The 14,684-nt window shown below is 41.5% G+C and overlaps 1 protein-coding gene and 1 long non-coding RNA gene across 6 annotated transcripts in view; one reads left to right on the top strand and one right to left on the bottom strand.

The window, feature by feature from the left end:
* LOC311601368 overlaps positions 1-14,684 on the top strand; it is a 128,679-nt gene that overhangs the window by 31,716 nt on the left and 82,279 nt on the right. The window lies entirely within an intron of this gene.
* Positions 1-14,684, bottom strand: part of DTL (denticleless E3 ubiquitin protein ligase homolog) — a 37,522-nt gene that overhangs the window by 15,034 nt on the left and 7,804 nt on the right. For 4 of the 5 annotated variants that reach the window (XM_084788536.1, XM_084788535.1, XM_084788538.1 and 1 more), the window contains 6 exons: positions 13,133-13,198; positions 11,663-11,775; positions 8,226-8,299; positions 6,870-6,973; positions 6,237-6,341; positions 1,696-1,808 (listed from right to left, as the gene is read on the bottom strand). In XM_084788536.1, the coding sequence (XP_084644662.1) occupies positions 1,696-1,808; positions 6,237-6,341; positions 6,870-6,973; positions 8,226-8,299; positions 11,663-11,775; positions 13,133-13,198 (575 nt within the window). Of the gene's footprint in view, positions 1-1,695; positions 1,809-6,236; positions 6,342-6,869; positions 6,974-8,225; positions 8,300-11,662; positions 11,776-13,132; positions 13,199-14,684 lie in introns of those variants that run through there. The other variant, XM_084788539.1, reaches the window with a different exon arrangement.

Here is a 14,684-nt window from a genome sequence, read left to right as displayed (position 1 = left end):
AGGATTCTATAAAAGGTCATTTTTTTTTTTTTTTTTTGCCTGATGATACAAAACTCTTTTCTTTTGTTCTTTCCTTATGCAAGGGCTTTAGCACAGGACAGATTCAATGTGGAAAACATAATCTAATCTAACCCATTAGAGAAGTAGTAGCAGAGTTAAAGGACACGGCAGTGGCAGCAACACTCAGCTTACATGGAGTGCTACCTGAAAAGAGAAATTGAGCCATCTCACTGGGCAAATTCAATTTTAGGGACAGCAAGCTTGCCAAGACCTCAAGTATCAGGGCCTACACAGCGAGCTATGTGCAGACTGAGAGGAGACTATCCCGTCTGAACCATGTCACTCAGGGACGACATGGAACCAGAAAGCCTGGGAATTCAGTAAGGGTCACCCATGCATGTGGTGGTCACAAATGAGATTTCTAAGAATGGGCTAGGAACATCACCAAGTACATTTATCAAAGAGATTTTAAAAGGATTCTGTGCTAGAGAAAATTCAGGAATTGGCATGAAAATTTGTATGTATATATTTGGTTACATATATAATCGTGTATATTTCTAATTAAATAGCATCTAAAATGGCAATAGTTGGTATATATTTTCTTTATGCATGAATACTTTAATCTAATATTTACATGGACCTGGCCATTCTGCTATTTGATGTCTATAATTTCAGTTGGTGTTTTTCTTTCAAGAAAGAAACCTCAAATGACAGACTTGTGGAATGAATAAAATTCTGTAACTAAACTGGGAGTTAAAAGTAGAGAAACAAATGTAGTAAGAGTGAGGGAAGAAAAAACAAAGAGCAAAACTTTGGAACTCAAAAATTTAAATATAAGAGGAACATTTGTACTAGCAATACATATACAGTTTAGAATCCCAGGAAGAGTAAGGAAAGCAGGTAAAAGCCATTTTTAAAGACGGTACTCTCGAGTATACAATCACAGTAGAATTTTCACTAAAACTCCAATGAACAAAGAAGCATGCACACTAGAGCCAGGCCTGACACAAGCGCCTTGGCTGGAATGGCATCTCCACCTTGTGCCCACTGAGGAGACTGTCAATAAAAGCCGTCTGGCCATCTTTGCAACTCCAGGTATAAGAACCATTCTTGTGCACTTCCTCTAAGACTTTTTTCCACTAAGATCATTTGTTTCTTAGCTTACAGCACTTGCTTTAGAATATGGATATATATATATATATGTATGTATGTATGTATGATGTGGTTTTAAAGAAGCATACATTCACTTAACAAACAGTGATGGACAATCTATAAAATAGTTATGTTAAGATACGTGTCAATAGTCTGCGAGCTAGACATCGCTATAAGAAAAAAGAATAAGAACATAATCAGACCAAGAGTTTTAAGTTCAGGAAACTCTATGGAAGACTTAGTGTGGGCTCTGAAGGACTGACAGCCAAGGAGGAGCCTGACACTAGGGAGCAGGATGGCAGTGTGTGTAAATCAAGAAGCAAGACAGTGTTGAAGGCTCTGACTGACTTTTCAGACTAATTCTTCTCTTGACTATCTGTGAAGCAGTCCATGGTGTTCATAAAAGGAAATGCACAGCAGGAAGTGACCTTGCAACACAAATGCAGAAAGTCAGCAGTTGTGTGCTTGTATTAAGTGGACCTTGCCCTGGACCACAGGCTTGTACAGGTGTGTGGGAGGGGGTGGGAGGGGCGGGCAACTCACCTTCCAAATGTAGGCAGCTTCATCACTGGAGCCGCTGATCAGAAACTGGTCATCTGGACTGAGACTTGATTTCACATAAAAGGTTGAGTTCTGGTGTCCATTGAAGACTGCCACTGCCAGAGGAGAAGCCCAAATTATTTGGCTCTTATAATTTCCAGTATTACAGCAAAGGCAAACGACACACACAAAACACACAAGTGTTATCACTGGCTCAACTTCAGTTTCCAAATGATAGGGAGCTAACTGCTGAAAACACAACCTAAAAGTAAGGCATGTATTAGACTCAATCTACTGACCTCAACATATATTATTTGGTATGGAAGCAACCAACTGTCAAATGACGTCATATAGACTGTGCTCATCTCCTTACCTTTGCTACAAGAGGCCTTTCTCCATTGATAGCAAAGATCTTACCACTGACTGTGAGCTTCTTGAGGATACATCTCACTTTTTTTTTTAAAGACCGTAGTACTTTAAACAGAATAAAACTTTAAATATTTGTTGCATTAAAAGATAAAATGAAAAGAATCTTCTGAATTCTGGTTGAGATGCTTAAGTTTATTTATTTGGCCTTTTCAAGACAGGGTTTCTGTGTGGCTCTGGCTGTCCTGGAACTCAACTCTGTAGACCAGGCTGTAAACTCAAGCCCAAAGATCCTCCCAGCTTTTTCCCCCCCTCAATTCCACTTCTTTTAAGAAGCTGACGATAGATGGGCCTAGTGAAGGACAATGTACGTTCATCATTAGGGTTAGGATTTTCACTATCCACAGTGAAAGAGCAAGAGACCACATCTTGTACAATGTGTTCCCGAGACTGCTGGCATCAGAATGCTACTAGAAAGTTTAAAAGACGGCACTTGGGAGGCAGAGGCAGGTAGACTGCTATGAGTTCAAGGCCAGCCTGGTCTACAAAGTGAGTCTAGGACAGTCAAGGCTACACAGAGAAACCCTGTCTTGAAAAAACAAACAAAAACAGAAGAAGAAGAGGAGGAGGAGGAGGAGGAGGAGGAGGAGGAGGAGGAAGAAGAAGAAGAAGAAGAAGAAGAAGAAGAAGAAGAAGAAGAAGAAAAGAAAAGTAAGTAAGCAAGTAAGTTTAAAGGATAAAGCCTACTTACCAGAGAATTTAAAGATAAAGCAGGGAAAAACCAACACATTTGAATGCATACCAGAGGGAAAGAGGTAGGAGCAAAACTTTAATGACTTTTGGAAGTAAGTGCTCCCAGTATCCATTCCACTTTTAGAATACATTGGAAGAATCTTTGTATTTATACCTTTTAAAGAAACAAACAAACAAACCCTAGTTCTGAAGAGAAGGCTCAGTGTCAGGAGCACTGACATTGCTCAGTTCCCAGCACCACGTGGTGGCCCAGAACGGTATATATAGCTGGGTTATACTCGCAGGCACAACACCCACACACAATTCAACACTCAACACGCAAATATCAAATACTCTCCACACCACAGATTCTTACTATACAAGTCAACTTAGATACAGCCCAGGCTGCAGTGCACAACTTTAAGCACTCGGGAGGTCGAGGCAGGGGCAGGCGATCTCTGATTTTGAGGCCAGCCTGATCTAGAGTTCCAGGATAGGCTACGGAGAAACCCTGTCGTCTTGAAAAACCAAAAACAACAATAAAACAACCACCACCAACAAAACTCTATTGATAAAGACCTACAGAATAAAGAAGCTCCTTCATTCCGAGTACTGCTCCAAAATGGAATTATTCATCTTCTGCACTCAACTATGAATGGAAAACTATAAACTGAATTTCCCACTAACCCTGTTTTTATTGCCCTCTGCTGGTCTAGGAGAAGCTGATATGAAGCACACCATGAATGTTTCAGATATGGCAAAACCTCTCCTTTAATACCCAATAGCAGCTTTCATTGTAACTGAATCACTTCGATTTGCTGTTGTTCTGGGCTGAAGGGTCATTATGCAGCCTAAAGTGACCGTGAACCCCTGACCTTCCCACCTAGGGCCCCAAACTCCAGGACTGTAAGAACGGGCTTCTCTGTTGAGCTGGAAATGGGGTAGCTACTACTCAGGACATTACAATGTTGTGAATTAAAAGAAAAAAAATCACAAGCATGAAGTCTTTGTCTTTTCCAAAGTCTTGAAAGGGCAAGTAATTACCAGATAAAATTTTATACACACATTTGAAACACACATACACCCCTCTTTCTCTATTACTTTTTGAGACAGGGTCTCTTTATTATGTAGCCCTGGTTGTCCTCAAACTCTAAATATCTGCCCACTTCTGCCATCTGAATGCTGGACTAAAAGCATGTGCCAACAGTCCCGGTTAGTGTTCTAAAACAAAGCTATCCATGAGAACAATTTTTAAAGGGCAGAAAAGAGTTATTAAATTATTACTACTAAGTGTTTAGTGGCAGAATGGCAAACTAAACCCAAGACCTTTTGGTGCTACATTATAGGAAAATATACATAAAATAGTATATGCCTGACAAATGAATCAAGATTACGTTTTTATCTTGTGTGTGTGCCCTGTGTAGTGTATACACACTATGTGGAGGCCAGAGGTTGGAGGTCAGGTGTCCTCCTCATTACTCTACCTCCAACCCAAGACAAGTCTTTCACTGAACCTGAAGCTCACCAAATCCACAAGATTAGCTGGCCAACAGGCTCCAGGATTCTCCCATCTCTGCTCCCCCAGTAGAGAGCACAGGTGTGTGCTGCAGGGCCCCTTTGGCACAGGGCAGACTCAGGCCCTCATGTCTGAATGGTGAGCACCTTACCAAGAGAGGCCTGCTCTGCAGCCCCGGCTATCCTGGAACTTTATTTAGACCAGCTGGCCTTGAACTCAGGGTCTGTGTTCCTGCTTCTGGCCCCCGGCTGCTGGGATTAAACCTGTGCACAGCTGTGCCTGGGTCCTTGAAAGGTCACACCAACCATGGCACTGCTGTAGATCACATAACCCTAAGATAGCTGGGGAGATATTTGGAAACCCTCTAAGAGCACAACCGAAGTGACCCAAGTCCATAGGATTTCCAGGTTTCTTGCTTATCAGCTCGTTTGGGAACTAAGTGGCTCTGGGAATGGGATGTGGAATTCACAAAGATTTTTTGAGACAGAGTTTCTCTGTGTAACAGTGTTTTGGCTGTCCTGGACTTGTTTTTTGTAGACCAGGCTGGCCTCAAACTTACAGAGACCCGCCGTCTCTGCTGGGATTAAAGGTGGTTGCCACCATGGCTGGCTGAATTCAAAGTTGTTTTTTTTTTTTTTTAAACAAAAGTAAACTTGAAGAACCATAGTACTAGTCCATATTTAGATGGCTAAAGTAGCTGATTATCTTAAAATAATGCAATCCCTAACCCACAGTGTGCTTTGAAAATGGGCTTCTTTTAAAATATTTACTAGTCTTAAGTTATATCCTTTAAAGCATATTTACTTATTTTTGTTATATGTACACGACTGTTCTTCTGCCTATTTGTGTACCATGTGCACGCCTGGTGTCCTATACCAAGGCCAGAAGAGCGCACCTGATCTCTTGGAACTGGAGTTAAGGCAGATGTGAGCTGCTTTATGCACTGGAATTGAGTCTGGCTCCTCTCCAAGAGTAGCAAGTGCTCTTGACTGCTGAGCCATTTCTCTAGCTCCCCACCCCCTAATTTTATATTCTCGAGGGAGAGAGAAAAGTTTGTTTTTGTTTTTGTTAAAAAAAAAAAAAAAAAAAAAAAGGTACGCCTGGGAAGAAACTCCTCAGGAGATAAATGTTTTCCTTTAACACTGAGAAGTCGAAAATGATCAGGGAAGTCTAAACAAATTTAATCCTCTAATTTTAACAGGATAAAAGTTGAGAACAGCGTATTAAATAGGAAATCAGAAAAGATCATCTTAGGGGCTGGAGAGATGCTCAGTGGTTTATAGCACAGGTTCTTACAGAGGACTTAGGTCTGATTCCCAGCACCCATTTGGTGGCTCTCAAACCTCTGTAACTAGTTCTAGGGGATCTGATACTTGTTTCTAACACTCAAATACCAGGTGTGTACTTGATATATATACATGTAAGCAAAAAAAACTCATACATTAAAAAAAAAAATTAGAGCTGGGTGTGGTGGTGTACACCTTTAATCCCAGCATTTGGGAGTCAAGGCAGGCAGATCACTGTGTGTTCGAGACCAGCCTGATGTACAAAGCAAGTCCAGTACAGCCAAAGCTACACAGACCCTGTGTTGAAAAACCAAAACAAAACAAAAACAAACCCAAACAAACAAACAAAACAACAACAAACAAAAAACCCACAACAAAAAATAACTCTAAACATAGGCCAAAATGCATGATTTCAGGAGACCATATCCCATACAAAGTAGGATTCTGTTTACTTGTGAGATGGTCATAGGAACATATACTCATGAAAACACCACAGAAACTAACGACAGATGGCAGAATCCTCATATGGCTGATGTTTATTTTAGAAAAACAAAACATTAGCAAAAGTGAAAACCAATATTAAGTAACAAGACAGCAAGCACCAGTTTCCTGGTAAGTATGAATAGCTAATGAAGACAACTTACCGGGAGAAGTCTTGAGGCCAGTCATATTGAACATATAGATATTGTCATCTGTACAATTAGCAAATATAGTAGAGCCAGAAGAGTCTAAAACCAAACTTGAGTATCCTGCAAAAAGGTAACAAAGTATCAGTGAGGTTAAAGTGTGGGGGAAAACCAGTACATGACATAATTGCTTTAAAAAAAAAAATCCCCCTATATATGCTCTTAGAATATCGAGTCTCTTCTTGGTAACTTGCTATCCTTCCTCTGAGTGCCGCCAGGCCTCCCCATCCAGGGGACGTGGTCAAAACTATATTGGGATTTTGTCTTTTTTAAACTATCTTTTCTTTAAAAAAAAAAAAAAAGCCACATTAAAAAAAATTTGTTCTGTATATAGTGCTCTGCCTGCATGGACACCTGCAGGACAGAAGAGGGCAGATCAGACTGTAGATAGTTGTGGGCCACCATATAGTTGCTGGGAACTCAGGACCTCTGGAAGAGCAGTCAGTGCTCTTAACCTCTGATCCATCTCTCCAGCCCTAAATGATTTATCTTGTTTATCAAGTTTTTGCTATAATTAGCCTGATATTAATTTTTTTCTTTTAAATGAAAATGTACATTTCATCCCCAAAATCCTATGAAGCAAAGGCTTACCTAGTTTTCGAGTGCTGGAACCTGGGTACAAGAAATACTTAGATGCCATGGGTTCTTGTCGATAAGCAGTATAATTCTTTCGCAAATCCCATACCTTGATTATCCTAAAATCCAAGACAATATTTTATAGACCGCCAAGACCAGTGGTTTTCAACTTTCCTATTGTCACGTGACCCTTTGATATAGTTCCTCATGTTGAGGTGAGCCCCAACCATAAAACTATTTTCACTGCTACTTTCTGTCATGAATTGTAGTGTAAAAATCTGATGTGCAGATGGTCTTGGCGACTCCGGGAGAGGGTGGTTTGACTCCCGATGGTTCACAACCCTGTGGGTTGAGGACTGCCAGTCTAGACCTATTGCAACAACTTTCCTTACTCAAATGTGAAATGACTGTTAATCTATCTCCTCTGGCATACTGCCCAGGTACACTGAGGACATCTTACTGTGAATTCAATTTAACTATTTCATTCTATTGTTTCCAATGCTAAGCTTATAGTTCATACAAAACGGAAACAGATGTGATCTGACCCAGTGATGAATCACTGGCACTTACTCCAGGGCAGCGGGAAAAGGAAGACAGAGGTTAGATGTGGATAGTCACTGTTCCATTGTTCTAGAAAAAGTACTTCCTAAGCCTGGCTCTCTGCATATATCCCCTGAAACAGAGCGTGCACACCCCAGGCTTTATTTCTATACAGAACCCCTTAACTAAACACTGTTTCCTGCCAAAGGGGAAAACGTTTCTCATTCCGACTGTTGGGATAGCTGTCCTAATCCTTGCTTCTACTTTGTGGGTGATCTGAACCTACACCTCCATCATAAAATGGCAGGATCTTTAGAAATAAATGGGGCAAACTTTCCTAGTCATTCACAAACACAGTAGTGACTCTTAGGTAACGCCTCGTTCTTGCTTGAGAACTTGGGATTCATTTAAGGATTGTAATGCCCATAGGAAAATAATAGAAATCCTAATTAGTAAGACATTTTTTAAGTTAAAAACTTGAATACAGAATTACATTTGGAAATATAATAGGCAAAAAGGTACTTTAAGTAAAGAGTGTCTGCACATAAACAATCTATTGTCTACAGTACTCTGCAGAAAAAGGAACAAATGACTAAGCAGCACAGACTTACTTGGCCATCGGAATGCAGACCAATCAGAGATAACATGTACATAGAGCCATGTAGGCCATAACTGTACTGGTATAAGCCAAGGAGGCTGCCCAGCATGTAGCAAATGCTGCTCCTACAGGAGCAAACAGCACACGTATCATCTCAATTAGCATCACTGTGACTAGGTACTAGTGTACCTCACAAAAGGAACTGGGGAAAAGCAGAAGAAATAGTCTTTTACCCATCCACGGCTCCTGCTGAGACTAATGTATTCTCATCCTGAAAGAGGACCACAGTAACACTCTGCTGGGAATCCTAATAGCACAAGAAAGAAAAAAGAAGGGATTCTGTTTGGGCATCACAGCCTTCAGAAGTAAAAGAACAAGGCACTTAAAACTAGCTTTTCTGAAGCTGCTGTAAGACTGTATCTTCCAGAACCGCCAGAAGCCTGACTGATACCTTAGTATTGTTAGGCTGCTAAGTAAGACCCTAACACAACACTAACAGACATGCGAACACGAAAGAGGGAAACCTCACAGGCCTCACACAAACAGTCACAAGCAATTAAGGAATGCTGAGAGCAGGAGGATGCTGCACACCCTGTTATTCAATACCATGTAGTCAGGCCTGAAATCACATACACTACACAACTGAGCAGGTTATATTTACTTCTTTAGGCATGTATGTACATGTGTGTAGGCAATAATAACAAAGAAAAGAAGCCATGACTTTGAGACTGAGGGAAGGGTAAGAGGCAGGAATAAAGGGAAGGGGAAAAAGAACATCATATTCTAATAAAAAAAAAATATATATATACACACACACATACATACATATGTATGCAGGGCATGGTGGCACATGCCTTTAATTCTAGCATGTGGGAGGCAGAGGCAAGTAGATCTCCTTGAGTTGAGGCCAACCTGATGGACATAGTAAGTTCCAGGTCAGCCAGGGTATGTAGAGATTCAGTATCAAAAGAGCCCAAAACCAAACCAACCAAACACCCACAACATTTCCTGAGGTTGGTAAGATGGTTCAGCCTGGAAAACTGAGTTCAATGCTTAGGACCACACGGTAGGGAGAACTAGGCTCCCTGCGCTGTCCTCTGAGCTCTCTGTGCACGCCATGGCGCACGTGTGGGGGGTCAGTGGACAACCTGCCAGTCAGTTCTCTCCTCCCAGGCTGTGGGTTCCAGGGACCAACTGCAGGGCACCAGGAATAACAAACCTTTTCCCCCACTGAGCCATGTTGACGGTCCCCAAGTAATTCTAGGTATGTGTTACTAAGACAATAACCCAAACATTACTGTTCTATATGTTACCACTGACTTGTTAGCAAGATGGCTCAGGAGCTGAAAAGGCACTCACTGTGCAAGCTTGATCACAAGAGACTTTGCTGGAGAAATGGCCTCTCCAGGCTGTCCTGATTTCCACATGCCTACCCACCAACATGTGCACACACACACAGGAATAAACTCAACAAGGACTTGTGCAGTCTGCTCAGAAGCTTCCTACTCATGAGATGCACACCAGAAACTGCTCTTCCCTGTGTCTGATTCACCAGGACATGCTGCTGTACACATCCAGTTACAGGCACAGACAAGGTGCTGACTAGGGGAGCTGTATCTCCTCACAAGTTTTCTTGGAATCCAATAAAATGTGACATTTTAATGCCATGTGGTCTCCACAGACCACTGTCTCTATTCATGGATGTAGGGTACGGGCTGAAGAGCACAGCCTTCAGTCGCAACAGCTCAGCAGTTACACTTCCTCCTAAATATTTATTCAGACCTTATATACCAGGAATACCAGAAAACGGCATTAATGAGATCAACAGCCATTTCTTAGGAAAAAGATGTGCTAATGGCATTTTTTTGAGCTTCTGCTACAGCAGCACATTCCACAGCTGTGACGTATGGGTGATATAGTGCAGCTGTATCAGGGTATAACATGGTTATGTTTGCTGGTATGCCTGAGCCATATAACAAAAGGGCTCGGCTGGTGGGGGGCAGGGGTATCTTATAAGTCGAACTTGTCTTCCCACATGCCTGAAGCTGCCCTCAGTCCTGCAAGAAGCACCCACTCACTTTCCACAAGCACAGCAATTCCCTCGGTCCAATACCACCAGCTACTGAGTGTCTGTGAGTCACCCTCACTAGGATACATCCAAGGGAACTGGGAATACCAGGCACCTCAAAGTAAGTAACAGGGAGCTGCTGGCCATCCTCAAAAGGCTAGGGAAAAGAGATCAGACCTACACCCTTTGTAGGGAGTAAGAGTGGCAGAGGAGCTAAAACAAGGCATCCTGCACACAGAGGATGGGTTCTGGGGTCTGTAGCTGAAACGATACAATGTTTGCCAGCCTCACTGTTAGCTCTGAGGCTCCCATCTTTCTACAGGACCAAAGGGTACAGTTTCCCTCAAATACTGAGATAAAGTGCTTTGAAAGTGTGACAGCTTATTCACTTTTTCTGGTTAATTAAAGCTCTGAACTCACATTCTTTAAGACTGTGAAAAAAATTGCAGTTAAGATGCTAGTTTAGGGAGCTAGAGAGATGGCTCAGTGGTTGAGAGCACTGACTGCTCTTCCAGAGGTCCTGAGTTCAACTCCTAGCAACCACATGGTGTCTCACAACCATCTATAATATGATTTAATGTGCACTGTATACATAATAAATAAATCTTAAAAAAAAAAAAAGAAGAAGAAGATGCTAGTTGAAAGTAGTTGGTAATGGCTGGGTGCTAATGGTGCACACCTTTAATCCTAGACTCAAGGAGGCAGAGCCAGGCGGATCTCTAGGAGCTCAAGGCCAGCCTGATCTACAGAGGGAGTTCCAGTGGTTATAAAAAAAAACCCCTGTCTTAAAAAAAAAAAAAAAGAAAGAAAGAAAGAAAGAAGCTAGTAATGACTTGGTTTATTTTTATTTTTAAATCATTGATTTAAAGCAGTGGTTCTCAACCTTCCTGATGCTGAGGCCCTTTAATACAGTTCTACATGTTGTGGTGACCCCCAACCATAAAATTATTTTTATTGTTACTTCTTAACTGTAATTTTGCTAGTTATGAATCGTAATGTTAGGAATTTGATAGTGCAGGACTCTCAAAGGGGTCTTAACCAAGAGGCTGAGACCTGCTGGCTTAAAGGCTGCATGTGCTTTTACTCCATAGCAAACCACCATGCCCTGAACACCAGGGTTCTCTTAATGTTCTGAATATGTTTCTATCACTCAAGGTGACTTGCTCCTTTCCCCAAGTCCATGCGACTCTGAGGTGTTGGTATGGATCTACAGTGCGTAGGCTAGCCTGCCTACCAGTGTAGTTTCTGTTTAATAGTCTTTGCTTAAACATTTGCACGACTGAGTATGCTCAAAAATCATACAAGTCATTATATAAAAGAACAATCTACCAAATCTAGGAAGCACCCCCGAAACTTAATACTAAGAAAGCACATCCCTCTTTTACGACCAACAAATTCCTTAAGAGATATTTGCTTCTCCCCTATTGTTAGGGTCCACCAAAGTCGGGCACAGTGGCACACATCGACAGTCCCACACTTGACAGAAATACAAACATCATGTACTCCAGGCCAGCCTAAGCATACGCAGAGATCTTGTCTCAAGAACAAGCAAACACAACAACAAAGCCCAGTGTTTACACATGTGCTTCTCTCAAACCTTACCACAGAAGGAGCGAGCCCCTTTGAATTGTGCTTCTTCTTGGGTTTTGAAGGCGTTTGCTTATCTGCAGTATTGTGAGCTCCACTGATTTGATTCACTTGTCTATAAAATCCATCTGAAAAGGTCCAAGGACACTGATTTTTAGTGTTTTCTGATTTTAAGCTGAATATAACATTTGGACATTTTTACATAGAACCCTAAAGTTACATGAGATGACTGAGTAGGTAAAGGTGCCGTGGCCAAGCCTGATGCCTGAGTTCAGCTACCCTAACCCACATGTTCAAATGAGAGTGGATGCCTGTAAGTTGTCCTCTGATACCCACGGGTGCTGTAGCATGTGTATATAAACAATAAAAAATAAAATAATAATATCCCCCAAGGAACCAGTTTATCTCCCATGGGGAATTAATAACATACAAAAAGAAAATCAGATATAATTCATAGCGGTTTTATTCATAATGGCTAAAACTTGGAAACAACCAAGGTAACCTTTAACGGGTGAGTGGATACAATGTGGTATATCTGGACAACAGAATTTTAATTTGTGCTAAAAGTAAGTTATGACTGTGATTATGAAAATCTGGAAAACCATGGAGACAGTTAAAAAGACAATCAGTAGTAGCAAGGCTTAGTGAGGTAATGGATATGAACGGCAGCGCACAGACTGTTTTAGGGCAATGAAACTATTCTATGTGCTAATGGCAGGTACACACCATCTATTTGTCAGTGTCCATAGCACGTGTAACATGAAGATGAAACCCTACTACAAACTATGGATTTGAGGTGGTCAGGCGTCGACACCTACCAGCCGAATGCAGAGAGCTGCCGGGAGGCTGTGCGTGTAGGTGTCAACCATGTATGAAGTCTGTACTTTAATGCTGCTATGAAACTAAAATTGCTCCCAAAAATGGTTTAATATTTTATAATCAACTCAGAAATTAATGGTAAATAAATCACTACCATCTGCCTTAATACCACCATGGTGTAATACAAGCTTAAATTTAATTTAATCTGATTCTTTAAAACTAAAAGGCAAATTTTTAGGAGGAGAATGTATCCCATGGTGGCAGAGGTCAGAGGTCAGAGAACAACTTGAGAGTTTGTCCTCTTCTACCACGTGGGAACTGAACTCAAGTAGTTAGGCTTTGATGACAAGTGCCTTGCCCAAAAAAGGAAAATTAAAAACAAACAATATCCAAAACAAACCTTTATTCAGTGAACCTATGCATTAGTAGCTTTAATTCTATCAATAATTTATGTAAATAAAATTATAATTCAGAGGAGATTAAAAGTACGAATAGCTTTGCAATAATCATTATCTTGAGAGTTGAGCAGTGAACAAAATTTAGTGTGAACTAGTGCCCCCTGCTGGCACCCAGGTGGAATCACTACCATTCCCATTTTAGCTTGAGGATCTTATTAAACATAGGGCGATTGTACACTTTATTAAAAATAAGGCAGAATTAGCTTACCTTTTTTGTTGCACCTGGTGTCCCAGATCATAATGTTGCCATCTCTCCCACCTGTACAAAATACAGCTGTGGGAAAAGTTAACCAAGATGTTAGCAAAACCAGTCAAAGACACATTTCCATTTAAATTTCCCAGAGAATGCAGTCCCTGAAAATACTGAATTTGGCAATAGAGATTATAGTGAGAAAATGGTAACACCAAGCAATTGTTAACATACTGGGAAGCTTTCTATCTTTTTTTAAAAAAAAGATTTATTTACTTATTATGTATACAGCATTCTGACTACATGTGTGCCTACACACCTGAAGAGGGCACCAAATCTCATCATAGATGGTTGTGAGCCACCATGTGGTTGGTGGGGATTGAGCTCAGGACCTCTGGAAGAGCAGCCAGTGCTCAAAACCTCTGGGCCACCTCTCCGCCCCAGAAGCTTACTATCTTAAGTGATATATACTACTCTACATGCTTTTCACACATGATCTCAAAATGTCCGGTCAGTCTAGTAGGTAAGCACCACTCTTCCTGTTTTACAGATGAAAAACAGGCAGAGAAAAGACATCTAAAAATATTCTCTAGTGCACCAGCCAGGTAAAGTAGGGCTCAGTCCTCATCAAAGCAGCTTCTTTTTGCAGCAGATGGAAACTCTTTACAGAGACCCAAAGCTGCTCAAAATGCAAGTAAGTCATTGTTTTGCGCCCCCCCAGCTGTGTTACAGCCCTGCTGTTGCAGCTATGCTCTCCTCCTGCCCTCCCTCCCTGTGTCCTGCTCCTGCTTCTCTCAGGGCCGGGGCCAGTCGGCTGCCCTGGTCAGTCTACTTTCTCTCTCAGTTTTTGGGTAATCAGAGGCCCCGTCTCAGGAAAACAAACAAATAAAAATTTAGCTTTGCCAAAATAGTCTAAACCAACTCAATAGCTTAGTTTAATATTCCCGAGTATTTGTGTGAATAAATGCAGCTATTCCTTATAAAAACAGGGCATTTTTGCCAACTGTAGTGGCATCTGCTTTTAGTCCCAGCACCTGGAGGCAGAAGCAGATGAATCTCAGTGAGTTTAAGGCCAGCCTGCTTTACAAAGCAAGGTCTACAAGGCTACAGTAGTGAGACCCTGCCTCAAAGTTGCAACCGTACTAACTCATCTTCAATGGTTTCAGATAAAAACCAAAGTTGCCCTAAATCATTAACTTCCCAGGACAAGCTGGAGATAATGACCTAAGGATGGACACGGGGCTGGAGAGATGGTGCAGAGGTTAAGAGCACTGAGTTTCCTGAGGGCCTGGTCGGGGTCCCAGCACCCTCATGGTGGCTCACACCCTTCCTAACTCTCGTTCCAGGGACTCACTGCCTTCATCTGGCCTCGGCAGGCACTGCACACATGCGACACACAAACATATATGCAGGCAAAAGACCCATACACATTAAAAATAGTAATAAAAATAAATTAAACGGGCCTTAACTAACTTAACTTCATTAAGATTTTCAGTTATAATAACTTCTCTACCACCTAGTTGGGTAAAGTAACAACTTGGAGAAGGCAAAGACAGAAACAAACACAGCA

Source organism: Acomys minous (assembly GCF_964271855.1).
Source record: "Acomys minous genome assembly, chromosome: 1".
Classification (NCBI taxonomy): Eukaryota; Metazoa; Chordata; class Mammalia; order Rodentia; family Muridae; genus Acomys; species Acomys minous.
Note: the sequence above shows the minus strand (reverse complement) of the source record. Positions and strands in the feature narration are given on the sequence as shown.